This window comes from Numenius arquata, chromosome 1 (genome assembly GCF_964106895.1).
Source record: "Numenius arquata chromosome 1, bNumArq3.hap1.1, whole genome shotgun sequence".
In the NCBI taxonomy this organism is placed as follows: Eukaryota; Metazoa; Chordata; class Aves; order Charadriiformes; family Scolopacidae; genus Numenius; species Numenius arquata.
Window position 1 is genome coordinate 140,842,615 of NC_133576.1, and position 18,216 is coordinate 140,860,830.

General features: G+C 57.2%; 1 protein-coding gene across 1 annotated transcript; it reads left to right on the plus strand.

The window, feature by feature from the left end:
• The first annotated feature begins 2,304 nt into the window (after positions 1-2,304).
• WDR73 (WD repeat domain 73) lies at positions 2,305-11,707 on the plus strand. The gene is made up of 8 exons (XM_074155701.1): positions 2,305-2,375; positions 2,761-2,828; positions 4,596-4,684; positions 6,166-6,254; positions 7,205-7,272; positions 8,074-8,238; positions 9,391-9,765; positions 11,272-11,707. Exons 1-8 carry the CDS (start codon positions 2,314-2,316, stop codon positions 11,508-11,510), a joined length of 1,155 nt encoding a protein of 384 aa, XP_074011802.1. The 5' UTR covers positions 2,305-2,313; the 3' UTR covers positions 11,511-11,707.
• The last annotated feature ends 6,509 nt before the right edge of the window (positions 11,708-18,216 follow it).

Genomic DNA, 18,216 nt, shown 5'->3' on the forward strand with positions numbered 1-18,216 from the left:
ATGTTGGTAAAGTAACCATGGATGAGGAGAAGGGCTTTTCACATCGACCAGCTGCTGCTTCCAGAGGGACCTCTGGGCTGAAGGAAAGGCTCCGGCTTTCCATCTTTCTTCTCACACCACTCCTGCCTCTGTACCTGCTTTTGTTCTTCCTTCTTTCTCACTCCCTTCATTACTGACAGCCCCGAATTAGTCCCGAGCACAGAGTTCAGACAGCACAGCCCAAGTATGAACCCGTCGGGTCGCCCCAAAATGTCCTACCACCTCTTCAAGCGCTGCGGGAGGCCAGGAAACCACCCAAAGCATTCTCCATCCATCCCTGACAACTTCCGACACTGACAGCAGGCTGAAAAGTGAGGGGGGAAAATAACCAACACGGAAATGCCAGATAACACAGGAGACACCGTACAGACTAAAAGATTCACAATTCAGAAGTTATTTCTGTAAAAAACAAGTCGTTTTTCTGATTACTCCAGAGCCACCTCGGAAGCTGCAGGCTGCCACCTTGCAGTGTTCCAGAAAATAGACCCAGCTTCCTTCACGGCGCCGTGCACGCCTGCTAAAACCCGGCCAGCAGGCAGGAAGAGCACAATAATCTCTAATAAACTCCTAATTATCAACCACCAGTCCTGAAGCGTCACTGTTAGCAGGCAGCAAGCCCACAGCTAGAAGCACGTTACCTGCGCCGATCCTTCAGGACCTGGTCTGAGGAGGACCTGGCCTTCACTGGAGAGGAACGAAGAGGAACATTATCGTTGAAGAAGGACTACCTTCTGCAAATGTGGGGTCACAGCGAGGCCCAGCCCTGCAGTCTCGGTTTGGGCAGCATCCTCTTGGCTGGAGGGACCAGAGGACCCATCCTCTTGGAACCAGAGGCGATGCGATGATACGGAGTCAGGAAAATTGGAGAGACATGGATGTGACAGACGGAGCCCTCAGTGGGTACGGAATTAGCTGGATGGTTGTACTCAAAGAGCTGTGGTCAACAGCTCGATGTCCAAGTAGAGACCAGTGACGAGTGGTGCTCCTCAGGGGTCGGTACTGGGACCGGTGCTGTTTAATATCTTCGTTGGCAACATGGATGGTGGGACTGAGTGCACCCTCAGCAAGTTTGCCAACACCGCTGAGCTGTGCAGAGAGGTCAACACGTCAGAGGGACAGGATGGCATCCTAGAGGGACCTGGACATGCTGGAGAGGTGGGGCCATGTGAACCTCATGAGGTTCCACAAGGCCAAGTGCAAGGCCCTACATGTGGCTTGAGGCAATTCCAAGCACAAATACAGGTTGGGAAGAGAATGGCTGGAGAGAGTGGCCCTGAGAAGAATGATTTGGGGGTGTTGGTGGATGAGAAGATCAACATGAGCCGGCAACGTGCGCTGGCAGCCCAGAAAGCCAACCCCATCCTGGGCTGCATCCCCAGCAGCGTGGCCAGCAGGGCAAGGGGGGGGGATTCTGCCCCTTTGCTCCGCTCTGGGGAGACACCCCCCCAGTGCTGCCTCCAGCTCCGGGACCTCAGCACAGGAGAGACATGGAGCTGTTGGAGCGGGGCCAGAGGAGGCCACGGAGATGCTGGGAGGGCTGGAGCCCCTCTGCTGGGAGGACAGGCTGAGAGAGTTGGGGGGTTCAGCCTGGAGAAGAGAAGGTTCCGGGGAGACCTTAAAGCCCCTTCCAGTCCCTAAAGGCGGGGGGGCTCCAGGAAAGCTGGGGAGGGACTCTTGATGAAGGAGGGGAGCCATAGGAGGAGGGGGAAGGGTTTGACACTGAAAGAGGGGAGATGGAGATGAGATGTGGGGAAGAAGTTCTTTGCTGGGAGGGCGGTGAGACCCTGGCCCAGGTTTCCCAGAGAAGCTGTGGTTGCCCCATCCCTGGAGGGGTTCAAGGCCAGGTTGGAGGGGGCTTGGAGCAACCTGGTCTGGTGGGAGGTGTCCCTGGATGGAACTGGGTGGGCTTTAAGGCCCCTTCCCACCCAAACCAATCCGATTCTGTGACTATTCCCTGGGTTACACACACCCAGACAGGACCCCTGCCCTGTCCCCTGCGTTTTACCGTCCCGATCCTTCACCCACTAACGGCAATAACGGCGGTTTCCCCCACCACAACCACCACCACCGCCGCCGCGCTCCGCCGCCCTTCCCCTCAGGGAGGCGGCCGCCGCCCGCCCTTCCCCTCAGCGCCGCCGGCCCCGACCGGATCCAACCGGCCGCCACTGGGCTGGAGCCGCCCCGACGGTGGGGGGGGTGGGGGGGGTGGGGGGTGCGGTTGCGTCACTGCTGCGCGCCGCCGTCGTGACGTCAGACGACGCGCCGGGCGTTGCCATGGAGGCGGTGGGCGCCGGGGAGGAGGAGGCGGACGAATGGCTGCTGCAGTCCCTGCGCCTGTGAGGGGGATCCGGCCTTAGCCCCGGCCCCGGCCCCGGCCCCGTCTCCCCCGGCCCCGTTCCCCCCGGCCCCGGCCCGTTCCCCCCGGCCTCGGCCCCGCTCGCCCCGGCCTCGTTCCCCCCCGGCCCGTTCCCCCCCGGCCCCGTTTCCCCCGGCCCCGTTCGTCCCGGCCCCGCCGCCCCCAGCCCCGCTCGCCCCTGCCCCGCTGCCTCCGGCCCCGCTGCCCCCGGCCCCGCTGCCCCCCGATCCCGTTCCCCCCGATCCCGTTCCCCCCGATCCCGCTCCCCCCGATCCCGCTCGCCCCGGCCCCGCTGCCCCCGGCCCCGCTCCCCCCGGCCCCGCTGCCCCCGACCCCACCAACCTCTCGTCCTTCTCCCCCCGCAGGTACGGGGACCTGCACACCTTCGAGCTCCAAGCGCCCACCCGCCTGATCGAATGGGCCCGGGGGAACCGTGAGTGTGGGGCAGAGGGGGGAGGCCTGGCCTAGGGGTGCTGAGGGGGGGAGAGGGGCTGGGCCTGGGGATCCCCGGGGGGGCGTTAGGGTAGGTGGGCCGGGGTCCTGGGGGAAAGAAGGAGGCCAAGGGGCTGAGCTGTGGCCACGAGGGTAGGCAATGATAGAATCATCATCATCAAATGATAAAATCATCATCATAGAATGGTTTCGGTTGGAAGGGACCCCAAAGATCACCCAGTCCCACCCCTTCCCTGGGCAGGGACACCTCCCACCAGACCAGGTTGCTCCAAGCCCTGTCCAACATGGCCTTGAACCCTTCCAGGGATGGGGCAGCCACAGCTTCTTGGGGAAACCTGGGCCAGGCTCTCACCACCCTCACAGCAAAGAAGTTCTTCCCCACATCTCATCTCAATCTCCCCTCTTTCAGTCTCAAACCCTTCCGCCTTGTCCTATGGCTCCCCTCCCTCATCAAGAGTCCCTCCTCAGCTTTCCTGGAGCCCCTTGAGGGACTGGAAGGGGCTCTAAGGTCTCCCTGGAGCCTTCTCTTCTCCAGGCTGAACCCCCCCCCAACTCTCTCAGCCTGTCCTCCCAGCAGAGGGGCTCCAGCCCTCCCAGCATCTTCTGATCATCATAGAATCCCAGGTTGGAAGGGACTCAGGGATCATCTGGTCCAACCTTTCTTGTCAAAAACACGGTCTAGACAAGATGCCACAGTGCCCTGTTCAGCTGAACCTTAAAATTGTCCAATGATGGGGAATCCACTGCTTCCCTGGGTAGATACCCTGGTCCAGCTCTGGAGTCCTCAGCACAGGAAGGACATGGACCTGTTGGAGCGGGGCCAGAGGAGGCCTCAGAGATGCTGGGAGGGCTGGAGCCCCTCTGCTGTGAGGACAGGCTGAGAGAGTTGGGGGGGTGGGGGGGATCAGCCTGGAGAAGGCTTCCCAGTCCTTTGATCATTTTGTGGACCTTCACTTGACCCTCTTGCTGGCCCTTCTCTGGACCTTCTGCAGCCTGTCCACATCTTTTTTGTGTTGTGGGGACCAAAACTGAGCACTATATTCCAGCTGTGGCCTGACCTGTGCTGAGCAGAGTGGGAAAATGATTCTTTATCGTTGCTGGTGGTGCCCTCAGTGATGCAGCCCAGCACCCTTTTGGCTTTCTTTGCCACAGCAGCCCCAATGCTCACTCACATGGTGCTCGTTATCATCAGGACTCCCAGGTCCTTTGCCACAGGGTTGCTCCCTAGCGGGTAGATCCCAGCCCGTGCTGCCCTCTGGGATTTTGTGTTCCCAGATGCAAGACCTTACACTCATCCTGGTTGAACTTCATAAGGGTTTTGTTAGCCCAATCTTCCAGCCCATCCAGGGCTTTCTGCAGGGTTGTTCTCCCTTCCCAAGTGTCCCCTTCCCCACTCCATTTGGTGTCATCAGCAAACTTCCATCAGGCTACACTTGATCCCATCACCCAGATCGCTTAGGAAGATATTAAACAGTGTTGGAAAATGGTCACAAGGCTGGGCCAGGGCTACAGAGAGTGGAGAAGGGGTGGCCACAGGGTCAGGCTGATCTGGGTCCCCAGAGGGGTGGCCAAGGTGTAGGGCCAGGACCCCAGGAGTGGGGCCAAGTGGCCTGGGCTGGGGGGCTCTGGGTCCAGGGTTCAGGATGGACCATACCATGACCCAGGGGTCTGGCTCAGGGAGGGGTGGGCCAGGCAGGGTGGGGGGGATCCCTCACCATGTCCCTGGTTCTTCATCCCCACTTCCAAGGTGTGTGCGTAGCCGGGTATGGACAGGCTGGTGGGAACGAGATCCTGCAGCTGCTCCCGCCGCCATCGCTGCAGGTGAAGGAGACCCAGGTGGGTGCTGCAGCCAGGGTGGCACCAGGTCACTCTGTCCCCCTTCTTCTGGTGTCTTCAGAGACTAGGCTGTGCTCTGCCGAGCTTCAAAAACTGTTGCCTGGTCTCTGTTGCTCTGACAAGGGCTTGGCAGAGTCTTGAGCAGCTTTGGTTGAAAGCTAAAGCACATAAGTCACCCGATTGCTCTCTAGTTGAGGTAGCACAGGTTGGCACATTGGTCATGTAGTCCTGCAGCTCTGTGGGCAGCTTGTGCCATGAAAAATCATAGAATCATAGAATGGTTTGGGTGGGAAGGGACCTTAAAGACCATCCAGTTCCAAGCCCCTGCCATGGGCAGGGACACCTCCCACCAGAGCAGGTTGCTCCAAGCCCCCTCCAACCTGGCCTTGAACCCCTTCAGGGATGGGGCAGCCACAGCTTCTCTGGGCAACCTGGGCCAGGCTCTCACCACCCTCACAGCAAAGAAGTTCTTCCCCACATCTCATCTCCATCTCCCTTCTTTCAGTGTCAAACCCTTCCCCTTCCTCCTATGGCTCCCCTCCCTGACCAAGAGTCCCTCCCCAGCTTTCCTGGAGCCCCTTTAGGCCCCCTTCATCTCCAGATGTGTGAGTGAAAGCATTTTGTGGGGAGATAGGACAGAGGAGGACACCAGGGCAAACGAAGAAGGGACTTGCTGAGATGCCTGAGGTTGTCCCTTCTACTTCTAAGCTGAAGTAGAAGGTGGTGTTTGGTCACTGGGTAAGCAGATTTAAGAAAAACTTAAATCCGTTAAGTTGCACGATGGCAATGAACCCAGGCAGTGCTCTCGGCAGGAGCTTTCTCTGTATTTTTTTTCCTCTAACTATTTTGGGATCCTTCAGTCCTGTAGCTCACAGAATGATATGGGGTTGGAAGGGACCTCTGGAGGCCACCCAGTCTTAATTCCCTGCCAGAGCAGGTCCACCCAGAGCAGGTCCCACAGGAACATATCCAGGCGGGTTTTGAATGTCTCCAGAGATGGAGACTCCACCACCTCCCTGGGCAGCCTCTTCCAGGGCTCCGCCACCCTCACAGGAAAGAAGTTCCTCCTCATGTTTAGGTGGAACTTCTTATGTCCAAGTTTGTGCCCGTTCCCTCTTGTCCTGTCGCTGGGCACCACTGGAAAAAGACTGGCCCCATCCTCCTGACACCCACCCTTGAAGTATTTATACGTGTTGATCAGATCCCCCCTCAGTCTTCTCTTCTCCAGACTAAAAAGACCCAAGTCCCTCAGCCTTTCCTCATCAGAGAGATGCTCCAGGCCCCTCATACTCTTTGTAGCCCTTTGCTGTACCCTCTCCAGCAGTTCCCTGTCCTTCTTGAAATAGCCATTACTGGACAGGCAAGAGCTTTAACGAGAGTCTCTTTTTCTCTTACCTCTTTTTTTTTTTCCCGTGGTGACTGACCACATCAATTTCTGCACCTTTATGTGTGAAGAAATGATTTTTGTCTCTGATTTCCAGGGCCTGTGTCCGGAGAGAGATTTCAAGGTGGAATGTGGTGGATTTTCCAACCGCCCGGTCTACAGCCTGAAATACGTACCGGACACCAGGTATGGCCAGAGGGTCCTTCCATAGAATCATAGAATGGTTAGAGTTGGAAGGGACCTTAAAGATCATCCAGTTCCAACCCCCCTGCCATGGGCAGGGACACCTCCCACTAGAGCAGGTTGCTCAAAGCCCCATCCAGCCTGGCCTTGAACACTTCCAGGGATGGGGCAGCCACAACTTCCCTGGGCAACCTGTTCCAGTGCCTCACCGCCCTCACAGGAAAGAATTTCCTCCTAATATCTCATCTAAATCTCCCCTCTTCCAATTTAAAACCATTACCCCTTGTCCTGTCACTACATTCCAGGACGTACTGGAGATGGAGAGGGAACTCGTCCACTGTGAGTGAGCTCCTTTTCCTTGCCAGCTGGTCCATCCTGCCACCTCTGAGAGCAGCGTGACTCCGAGTGGGAACTTGCTGGCCAGTGGCCTGTAGCGGCCCTCTCAGAACCCTGTTTGGAGAGGAGCCGTCTTTAGGGGTGCTCAGCCATGCTTTTTCCATCCCTTCCTTCTGCGTTTGGCAGAGCAGGGTACTAGTGGCCGCTGCCACTGCTCTGTAAGTCCCCGGGTCTGCAGGTTCAGAAGGTTTTTTTATTCCTGCTGGGGATTGTAGACCAAGCAAACGCGCTTCCCTCCGGCTGATTCATCTCACTCCTTCAGCTCTCTCCTCCTACACAAGCCCCCGTCGCTACTTTGGGGCTCTTTGTGGTGTTCTTAGTCTAGCGCTTTTGGAAAAATGTGCTAATTAAATGCCGTTGCCTGTGATTGCTTTTGCCTGGGCTGTGGGACACCCTGACGTGAGGAGTTCTGGCATCAGGGTCCTTCTGGTCCCTTCTCTGTTCCAAGCAGAGGCAGGAACCCCTGAGCGCAGACCAATTTGTCCCAGACCGGGGTTAAAAAAAGGCCATTCTCTGCTCCTGAAGAGTTTTATGGGATTCTTTTTGTTTCTCCTCAGCTTGCTGGTGACGAGTGGGCCACCAGATAGCTCCCTCCAGGTCTGGCAGGTGTCAGCAGAAGACTCTGGTAAGGGAACATATTTCTGAGCTTGAGTAGTTTCTCAATGTTGTCCTTGCGTCAAGTATCTCTGGCTTCCCCTTCTTCCCGGCCGTAAAACGAGGAGAGGAGTCCCAGTCCCGTTTAGTGACGTCTTGAGTGACTTCCTTGGTGTGGCAGGGGCTGGAGAAGGACGTGAGACAAGTGTCTACACCGATTCTGGTGGCTTGGAAAGAAAGGGACTTGGTGGCACAAACCTCGTAAGGGTATTAGTAGGTTTAGGCCCATCATGGTGGCCTTCCGCTTATTTGTGAGCTCTTAGACATACAAAAAAAACCCCTAATTATCGTTGACACAATGTTCCCTTCACAACATCAAGGGTTAGAAATAAAAAGCTTCATAAAATCACCTTTCAGGATATAGAATCATAAAATAGATGTACCATGAACCATCTCAGTTCCCCGAGCCGATGTCTGCCCTCTTCTAGAAAACAACTGTCGTTGCTCTGTCTGCTCTTGTGAAATAACGTGGAAACCACCAGAAAGGAAGCGCAAAATGTTCTGAAGTTTTCTTCTTCCTTGAAAATAAACCTCTCGATTCACAACTTCCCGTGCCTTTGGCGAGATTTTTAAAGGGCTCGTTGTCGGTCCTCGCTGGATGCGTTGGAAAGAGCGGTTTTATTCTGGAGGGGAGGGGGGGTTTAGTCGTAATTGGATTTCTTACTCGTTTAGTAGGTCACTTTTAGCTTTAGGAGGCCGTGAAATAGCTTAATCTTGTGGATTACTTGACTCCCGATGTGTTTTACAACTGCTTAACGTCTCTTTCAAATAGATGTTATTAAACCTGTAAGTGCCATAGCTCCGGAAAATGGCACCGGGCAACCTTGGGCTAAAATTGCAACCATTTCGGCCAGAGCCCCCTGGGTCCTTCACGGCTCAAGACTCGACAACGTCCAAATCACAGAGGTCGAATCGAGGAAAAATGTCTACGTGGCAGGTATTCAAACCCAGTCTGACGAGTGATTTATGAAAGCTGGGGTTTGGGTAAAGCAAAAGTAACTGCTCGAGTGGCAAACCTTTCAGTGGGTGGGGGCTTTTGGGTGGAAAGATATTTGAAAAAAAGACATTGTCTTGAGGAAGGAGGTTACAATGGTCCATCTCCAGCTTCTCATTAGTCCCGTGACTGATTTCTCGGGCTTCTGCCCCAGATCTGTGCCCTACGAGAGTGCCGTAGGTGGTTTCGGTGCAAAGAATCGGGTCGGCAGAGGGGCTGCTGTGTATTTTGCCCCAAAAATAGAAGGTCTGTTTGTCATTGCTCTGCTGTGTCCCCGTGCCACAGGGATTCGTGTGGCTCCCGCTGGTGAAGGGTAGTGCTGGAGGCATCTGCTCTCAGAGCCCTGGTCCATGTTGGGTCCCCTGTGGGGGCTCAAACAGACCCCCTATTAGTCATGGGCCTCTTTTCTCCTCCGCCTGGGTGTTAATATCTGTTTTCGAGGGGTACAGACTGTGCTGGCTCCATGTGGATCCTGCGCAGAGATAATTCCCAATTATTGGGAATATCATTGACCTGTCAGTCTCTGCTGCTGCCTCTCTTGAAGAACGTTGCTTGAAAGCCACTTCCCAGGGTCACGGCTGGAAATCTGCTTTCTCAGGCGAAATTACTGGGGTTATTCAACTCGGGGTGTTCAGCCTGGAGAAGAGAAGGCTCCGGGGAGACCTTAGAGCCCCTTCCAGTCCCTCAAGGGGCTCCAGGAAAGCTGGGGAGGGACTCTTGATGAGGGAGGGGAGCCATAGGAGGAGGGGGAAGGGTTTGAGACTGAAGGAGGGGAGATTGAGATGAGATCTGGGGAAGAAATGGGTGGGGAGATGGATGGATGGATGGATGGATGGATGGATGGATGGATGGATGGGCTGAGACACTGGCCAGGTTGCCAAGAGAAGCTGTGGCTGCCCCATCCCTGGAGATGTTCAAGACCAGGTTGGACAGGGCTTGGAGCAACCTTGTCTGGTGGGAGGTGTCCCTTCCCATGGCAGTGGGTGGGACTGGATGGTCTTTAAGGTCCCTTCCAACCCAAACCATTCTACGATTACAGCAGAAAAACCATGCAAATGTTCCACGTGTCATCTGAGACCTGCCTCTCTTTTCTAGCCTCCAGAAGCAGCGAGTTGCTCGGTGGCCTGGCCTTCCTGGACCCCGACACGTTGCTCCTCTGCTCTGCCGAGGGACGGCTGTTCCTGGCTGACCTTCGGCAGCCAAGGAGTCCCTTGGAGGCTGCGTCCATCCCCTGGGCGCCGTGTGGCGAGCGCTGGTGCATGGGAGTTGGGCGCGGACCTCCAGGCTCTGACTCAAGCTCCCGGCCCGTAGTTTGCCTCTCAAGTGGGGGCCACCTCACCCTCACCGACGTAAGGAAAACCTCCGAGTCTTTGGCCACGGCGAAGTGCAGGGTGCCCTCTCCTAGCTCCGGTGGAGAGTTCCTGTGTGTCTCCTGGGCTCCCGCTCTGGAAAGCTGCCTTGCTGTCTCAGGTATGTGGGTTTGGGCAGAGATCTGCTTTTCTGGATGCTTTTTTGAGCTGTATTTCTACCAAGGCCCAGTTCACCTCACCTTACTTTAAACACTCCGGTTAGGGGGTGGTTGTTCAGAGCTCCTCCTGAAGCCATCAGAGATGCCAACTAATTGTTCTGTGCAGCTGCCTCTCTCCGATAACTACAGAAGGGACCCGGGTGGGCTCTGGAGGACTCCTTCTTCCTTCCTGGGAGAATGGAGACCCCCAAGCAAACACTGTCCTGATAGTGACAGCTTGGCCACAGGGACACTGCGCTGATGAGACCAGCTCTTGGCCAGGACGTTGTAAACTCAGACTAGTGAATCTGTGAGCTTTTTTAGGTCTGGCCCGTGTTCTCCCCGTGAGCTTGAGTCAAGATCCTGGGAGGTTTGGAAGCTCTGCTGTCACAGGTTGTCACTCTTTGTCCCCGTTTTCTGTCTCAGCGGCCCTGCTGGGAGGTGCGGGTGAACCCAGTAGGACTAGAGCGAAGTGGTATCCCCCAGGGATCGGTACTGGGTCCAGCCTGTTCAATATATTCATCCACGACCTGGGTGGACAAAATGGACCCTCAGCATGTTTGCTGGTAACACAAAGCTGGGAGGGGTGGCTGACACACCAGAAGGCTGGATCACCATCCAGTGAGACCTGGACAGGCTGGAGAATTTGGTGGAAAGGAACCTCATGAAGTTCAACAAGGGCAAGTGCAGGGTGCTGCACCTGGGGAGGAATAACCCCATGGACCAGGACAGGTTGGGGGTGACCCGCTGGAGAGCAGCTCTGAGGAGAAAGACCTGGGAGTCCTGGTGGCCAACAGGATGACCATGAGCCAGCAATGTGTCCTTGTGGCCAAGAAGGCCAATGGCATCCTGGGCGGCATCAGGAAGAGTGTGACCAGCAGGTGGAGGGAGGTCATCCTCCCCCTCTGCTCCGCCCTGGTGAGGCCTCATCTGGAGCACTGGGACCAGTTCTGGGCTCCCCAGTTCCAGAAGGACAGGGAACTGCTGGAGAGAGCCCAGCGGAGGCTGCGAGGATGATGAGGGACTGGAGCATCTCTCTGGTGAGGAAGGGCTGAGGGACCTGGGGCTGTTCAGCTGGAGAAGAGCAGACTGAGAGGGGACCTCATGGATGCTGAGCAAGAGCTAAAGGGTGGGGGGCAAGAGGATGGGGCCAGACTCTTCCCAGTGGTGCCTGGGGACAGGACAAGGGCCAATGGGCACAAACTGGGATGCAGAAAATAAGGAAAACTTTCCTGTGAGGGTGGCAGAGCCCTGGAAGAGGCTGCCCAGAGAAGTGGTGGAGTCTCCTTCTCTGGAGACATTCCAACCCTGCCTGGACACGTTCCTGTCCAATCTGCCCTGGGTGACCCTTCTCTGTCAGGGGGTTGGACTGGGTGGTCTCCAGAGGTCCCTTCCAACCCCCCCTCCCCGCCGTTCTGTGATTCTGTAGTTTCATTTCTGCGGTCTCCCCAATTCCCTTTTTGTTCCAGGTTTCGACGGGACCGTGCGCGTGTACGACGCGCGGGGCTGGGACGGCTCGGGCCGGGAGGCGGAACCCATCTTTGTTCACAAAGGCCACGCGTTGGGTGGATGGGACAGCAGCGGGGACCCTCCCTTGGTGACAACCCACACTTGGCACCCGCAGAAGGCGAGAACTTTGCTGTCGGCAGCCAGCGACGGTTCCCTGCACGTCTGGGACTGGGTTCAACCCGGCGACGACTGCGGGTAGATGATGCTTTTTCGGGGCGATGGGGTTGCGTTTCCTGTCTGCCTTCGCGTTGGCGGAGGCTGCGAGGTTGAGATGGCCTGTTTGCCCCCAGATATCGTTTTGGGGCAGTTGTAGTGAAAAGAGCCAACTGTAAAAAAAAAAAAGCGCTATTTTAAGAGAGTAAAAGCAGTTCGATGGCGTTACTTGCTCCAGCCCTCAAACCATCGCTGTGTTCTGGCTGTGTCCGCCGGCAGAGAACATCCTGCCACCGTTTTATCGCCGACCCGTGTCCTGTCTGCACCGTACTTTTCAGAAGAAAACAGACCCAAAAAAAAAAAAGAAAACCAAACCCCAAAACCCCAGGGTTGGAGGAAATGGGCTGTTCCGTGGCATATTTAACCCTTTCTTTTCCAGGCCCGAAGCACTGGTGGGAGGGGGTGGGGGGGTGGTGTTGGCATTTCATCACACGTGCGTGTGTGTGTGTGTGTGTGTGTTTGTCGCAAGCGGTGGCCTCCGCTCAGGAAGTCACAGTTTGCAAACGCAGCCCTCGCAAAAGCAACAGGAACAACCTTTTTTTTTTTTTTTTTTTTTTTTTCAGCCCCGGCCCTAAGAAAAAGGCCTTTGGTATCTTTTTGGCTCTTTTCCCACCAACGTAAAGTTTAAATTTGATAGAGCTAACGCGATTTCCCGGGCTGGAGGAAGCCGGGCCGTGACTTTTAGCGACTCCTACCCTGTTACCAAGGTGTTACTTGCGGGGGAAAAAAATAGTCTCTTCTCCTTATCTCGAACATAAAAAACAGTGGTTTTCATCGAGGAGCTTGGGGAGGGGAGTCGAGAGCCGGGGCAGAGCCTGGCGGCGGGGCAGGGGGTGCTTACCCTGCAAAAGGGGGGCTTGCTCTGGCACTGGGGAGCCACCAGCCCGGATCTTGCAGGGCAAACGTTTGCCCAGGACCTTCCCAGGCTGTGTCCCCTCTGCTCCGCACCCCGTCCACCCATCCTTTGCTGTCCCCTCCTGCTTCTTAAGAGCTTATTTCTGAGGTAGGAAACCGCCGCTCCGCTTCCCTTGGGGGGCGCTCAGGGCTTTTTGGGGGTCTAAACTGAGGTAAGAGGTGGGTTGAGGACAGGGGTGAGTCGAGGTGAAGGTGGCACCTGGGAGAGGCCGGAGCCTCGGGGCTGGGAATGCCGTGTACCCAACCACCTTGTCTCATGGCAACCCGTCTTTGCCTTGTGGCTGCGGTGGCTGGAACCTGCATCCACAGGGTGACAATGACACGGGGAAGCTCCTGGGTGCTCACCTCCAAGGTCTTCTCCCAGGACAACCCGTGGGGGCTCTTCTCAACACCCAAAGGTGTCCCCTGCCTTCGTGGCAGCGTGGGAAACGTGGGGACCGCATCCTGCCCGAGGCTGGGGGGCCTGGATTATAGAATCATGGAAGGATTTGGGTGGGAAGGGACCTTAAAGACCACCCAGTTCCATCCAGGGACACCTCCCACCAGACCACGTTGCTCCAAGCCCTGTCCAGCATGGCCTTGAACCCCTCCAGGGATGGGGCAGCCACAGCTTCTCTGGACAACCTGGGCCAAGCTCTCACCACCCTCACAGCAAAGAACTTCTTCCCCACATCTCATCTCAATCTCCCCTCTTTCAGTGTCAAACCCTTCCCCCTCCTCCTATGGCTCCCCTCCCTCATCAAGAGTCCCTCCCCAGCTTTCCTGGAGCCCCTTGAGGGACTGGAAGGGGCTCTAAGGTCTCCCCGGAGCCTTCTCTTCTCCAGGTTGAACCATCCAAGCAGTTTCATGCTTTGTCACCTTCCAAAGCCACAGGTCTGTGTCACCAGCAGCAGCAGTTGTACCAGTGAGGAAAAAAAGCCTGTTTAAGCACAGGAGGAGCTGAGCGCTCACGTCGGAATGCCTGGTCCTCCTTCCCACCCCTAGACGGTCCCCAGCAAAACCAGTCCACCTGTGCCAGCGTCCAACTGGTGTGAATGGGTTCCTACCAGGGGCCCGGGAGCATTTCAGCCCAGGTGGCCAAGAAGGGTGCCAGCATCCTGGCCTGTGTCAGGAACAGTGTGGCCAGCAGGACTGGGGCAGTGACCGTCCCCCTGGACTGGGCACTGGTGAGGCCCCACCTCGAGGGCTGGGTCCAGTTTTGGGCACCTCCTGACAGGAAAGACCTTGAGGGGCTGGAGCGTGTCCAGAGAAGGGCAACGGAGCTGGTGAGGGGTCTGGAGCACAAGGAGAAGGGTCTGGAGAACTTCTGAGGGAGCTGGGGGTGTTCAGCCTGGAGAAAAGGAGGCTGAGGGGAGACCTTCTCGCTCTCTCCAACTCCCTGAAAGGAGGGTGCAGCCAGGGGGGGTCGGTCTCTTCTCCCAAGAAACAGGCCATGGGACAAGAGGGAATGGCCTCAAGTTGCACCAGGGGAGGTTGAGGATGGAGATTGGGAACAATTTCTTCCTGGAAAGGGTTGTGAAGCCTTGGCAGAGGCTGCCCAGGACAGTGGTGGAGTCACCATCCCTGGAGGGATTTCAAAGCCGGGCAGAGGTGGTGCTGAGGGACATGGGTCAGTGGTGGGTTTGTCAGTGTTGGGTTGATGGTTGGACTCCATGATCTGAAAGGTCCCTTCCAACCTCCACCATTCCATGATTCTATGATTTCTGAGCACCCCTGGGAGTGGGAGATTTGGCAAATCTCTCTCTCAGCTCCTCCACAGCACCCACCAGGATGCACCCACCAGGCTGAGGGTCTGGCCCGGGAGGAGGTGGGCTCTGAGGAGGAGAAACGACCACTGTGGTCTTCCCAGTGACCAGCCTTCATCTTCCTCACCGTCCCCTTTGCCGAGACAGCAGATTCAGCAGAGCCACGCCTGACCCCGTCCCACGTCACTCTGGAGAGGACAGGGAAGCAAACTTGCTTGGTCTGCTTGAAAAACGGGCCTTAAGCAACAGGGCAGTTTGTGCTCATCTGAACTTCCCTTTATTTTCTTCCCAAAATAACATCTCCAGCTCGAACCACATTTGATGAGGGACCGGAGACGTCCAAAAATATTAAGTATTTGCAGCTGCCGTAGGAAGGGGATGATGCGCGGAGGTGGGATCTCCCATCGAACATCTCCCACCGGGACCTAAGGGCATTTCTCCCAGAGGTGGACCTTCAGGCAGCGCCCGAACGTTTGATATGGGTCCAGTTGAGTGACCCTGGGGACCTTGGCTTTGCCAAAGCCAGCTTTGCCCTTGGTGCCCCTTGGTGGAGAAGGTTGGGCTGGCTCCTGCCCCCAAGGGGAAAAGGTGACACCCCCAAGATGGACTTCCTTAGAGACCGTCTCTCCCCCACAGCATCATTGTGCTCACAGAGGTGTTGGACGTGGATGTGTCCATCCTCTCCTCTCCATGGGACCACGGAAAGGTCCTCCAAGACCTCTGTCTTCACCGGGGCAAGGTGACCACAGAGCTTTCCTCTCTGGTTTGACCCCAGGTCAAGGTATCAAAGCTGGGGAGAGCGAACGGGCTGGACCTGGAGGCCTGGAGAGATGTTTCCCAGCAGGGAGAGGATCTGGAATGGTTTCTCCTGCCCCGTCCTAGGAGGGGACAAGTCACAGCCCTTCCCTGAGGGGCTGTCCCCACATTCAAGCCCAGAAATGGGGGAGGTGAGGGGTTATTTGAGTCATCCCTGGCTTCTCCTGCTCCCAAGGGGGATGTGAAGTTGGAAGCAGCAGCATCTCCCCAGGACAGGAGTGGTCCAGCCCTGGAGCTGCTGTGATGCTGCTCCAGGGACACCTCCACCCTCCTGGGACACCTCCACCCTCCTGGGACACCCACCAGGGCTCGGCTGTGGACACGCAGAGCTGTGCATTTGGGTGGGAAAGGACCTTAAAGCCCACCCAGTGCCACCCCCTGCCCTGGGCAGGGACAGCTCCCACCAGATCAGGTTGCTCCAAACCCCCTCCAACCTGGCCTTGAACCCCTCCAGGGATGGGGCAGCCACAGCTTCTCTGGGCAGCCTGGGCCAGGGTCTTACCACCCATCCATCCATCCACTCATCCATTCACCAATCTCCCCATCCCTCCATCCACTCAACCATCCATGCACTCATCCATCCATCCATCCATCCATCTCCCCATCCCTATCTCCCCATCCATCCATGCACTCATCCATCCATCCATCTCCCCATCCCTCCATCCACTCAACCATCCATGCACTCATCCATCCATCCATCTCCCCATCCCTCCATCCACTCAACCATCCATCCACTCAACCATCCATGCACTCATCCATCCATCTCCCCATCCCTATCTCCCCATCCATTCATCCATCCACTCATCCATTCACCAATCTCCCCATCCATCCATCCATCCATCCATCCATCCATCCATCCATCCATCCATTTCTTCCCCACATCTCATCTCCATCTCCCCTCTTTCAGCGTCAAACCCTTCCCCCTCCTCCTATGGCTCCCCTCCCTCATCCAGAGTCCCTCCCCAGCTTTCCTGGACACCCCCCCCCCCCTTTAGGGACTGGAAGGGGCTCCAAGGTCTCCCCGGAGCCTTCTCTTCTCCAGGCTGAACCCCCCCAACTCTCTCAGCCTGTCCTCAGAGGAAGAAATCTGCGTCTCCGCGTGCCCCAGGGATGGCTGCCATGGGTGCTGTGATGGGACAGGGTGGCCCGGCCGGTGCTCCTTGGCAGGAGGAGGAGGAGGAGGAGGATGATCCCCCCGTGGTGGCCATGTCCATCTGCGTTGACCTTCCAGGACGGCATCCCACGGTGATGGAGAGACGCCGGCGTTTCTGGGGCAGGGCAGGGCAGGGCCGGAGCCACATTCATCATTTCTCACCCAAATAACCACCATTTTTCGTTAGCCCAGAGCGACGAGGGTGGTGGGTCGTGCTGGAAGTGGGGGGGGGGGGGGGGGGGGGGGGAGACGGGGCGTGTTTCTCCTGTTCTCCCCAGTTTGATGTGAATCCCGTGGCTTTTCGGCATCGATTTGGGGTGGTTTAGTGATTTATTGATCGAGTGGTTTGGTGTAGAAGCTCCCCCCCCCCCCAGGACCGTGCCAGCTCCCCCATCCTGAGCCAAAAGAAGCGTCCGGGCGCTGGGATTCTTTATTATTATTATTATTATTATTTTTAATTATTATTTATTTTATCGGGTTTGTGGGTGGGTTTTTTTTTTTTTTTGGTTTGGGGTTTGTTTTTTTTTTTGGTTTGGTTTTTTTTTGGGGTTTTTTTTTTTTTTTTCCTTTCCTTGAGTTTAATAAACTAGAATAATTTATTTGACGGAAACACGGAAACGTCACAGAGATCGGCGGAGAAAAAAAAACCGAAGCAGCGGGGGATCGATGAACAGTACGAAGGAATAAACCGCTTTACAAAACAAAACCCAAAAAAAAAAGTACCACGCTGCCCATCAGCCCAAAAATAACGTCGGGGGGGGGGGGGGGGGGAGAAGGGAGAAGGGGGGGGGGTCCTCCCCCCTCCTTCCTCTCCCCCCCCTCCCCCCCCGGGACAGTTTTGGGGGGGACACACACACCGCTGTCCCCCACGGATAGCCCTCGGATGACAACGCTGACCGCGACGGCACAATAAATAGTGAGAACGGCCCCTGGGGGGGGGGGGGGGCGAGGTGGGGGGGGAGACATAAGCCACCCCACCCCCCCCAACCCCTAGTTGGGGGGTGGGATGGGTCCTGGGCAATTGGGGGGGGGGGGGGGGGGGGGCACAAACATCTGGTGAAACGCTGGTCAGAGTGGCCAAACGCTGAGTGCTCCCTCCCCCCTCCCCCCAGCCACCCCCCCCCCCAAAATAGGTGCTTGACCCCCTGTAGGTGCAGATTTTGGGGGGAAAAACAGCAATTTGGGGGGTTTCGCAGCTCGTGGAGACCGGGGGGAGTAGGGGGGGGGGGGGGGGGGGGCAAAGCATCCCTGGTGTAACCCCACGGGGAACCAAACCGTTAGTACAGCACCCCCCCCCTCCCCCCCCCTCACCACCACCACCCCCCCCCCCGGCAGCATCGCCTGGCTGGGACCCCCGGGGACCTCCCCACTGTCCCCTCCTGTCCCCTCCTGTCCCCTCCCAGTCCCTGGGCAACTCAAGGCTCTGAGCTGGCTACCTCCAGGCTGGGGGGGCGGGGGGGGGGGGGGTGTCACTGGTGTAAAAACCCGATGGAGATGAAGAATAACGTGTCCCCCCCCCCAAGCCGAGGTTGGCCGATTTAGGAGGATTTGGGGGTAAAAGCATGGGGGGGGGGGGGGGAGGGCGGGGGGTGATGCCCACCAGTCTTTCCCAGTGCCAGAAGGAGCCTTTACTGGGGTCCAGCGGAAACCAGCCCGGATTGGGAATGGGGGGGGGACGGGGGGGACACAGAGACATGCAGCAGGGCCAGACAGGAGGGGACAAAAGGAGGGGGGGGGGACATCCGAGGGGCCCTTTCCCATGAGCAGGCTGCCTAAAAAAAAGACACACACACCCCCTCCCCCTCCCCTCTTCTGCCCCCCCCCATCCCATTCTCCTGCCCCCCCCCCCCCCCCCCCCTCCCCGTAGCAAACTGGTGTCGAGACCGGACTTCTATAAAACGGGTAAAAGATGCAGCTCATGGGAAAGGGCTCAGGGCTGGGGGGGGGTGAAAAATGGGCAGGGGGGGGTGGATGGGGATGGGGGGGGGGGGGCTAAGGATGAAGCCCCCCCCCCCCCCCCCCCTCCATTTTCCAGGCCCCCCCCCCCACTCTGGGGAGGTTAT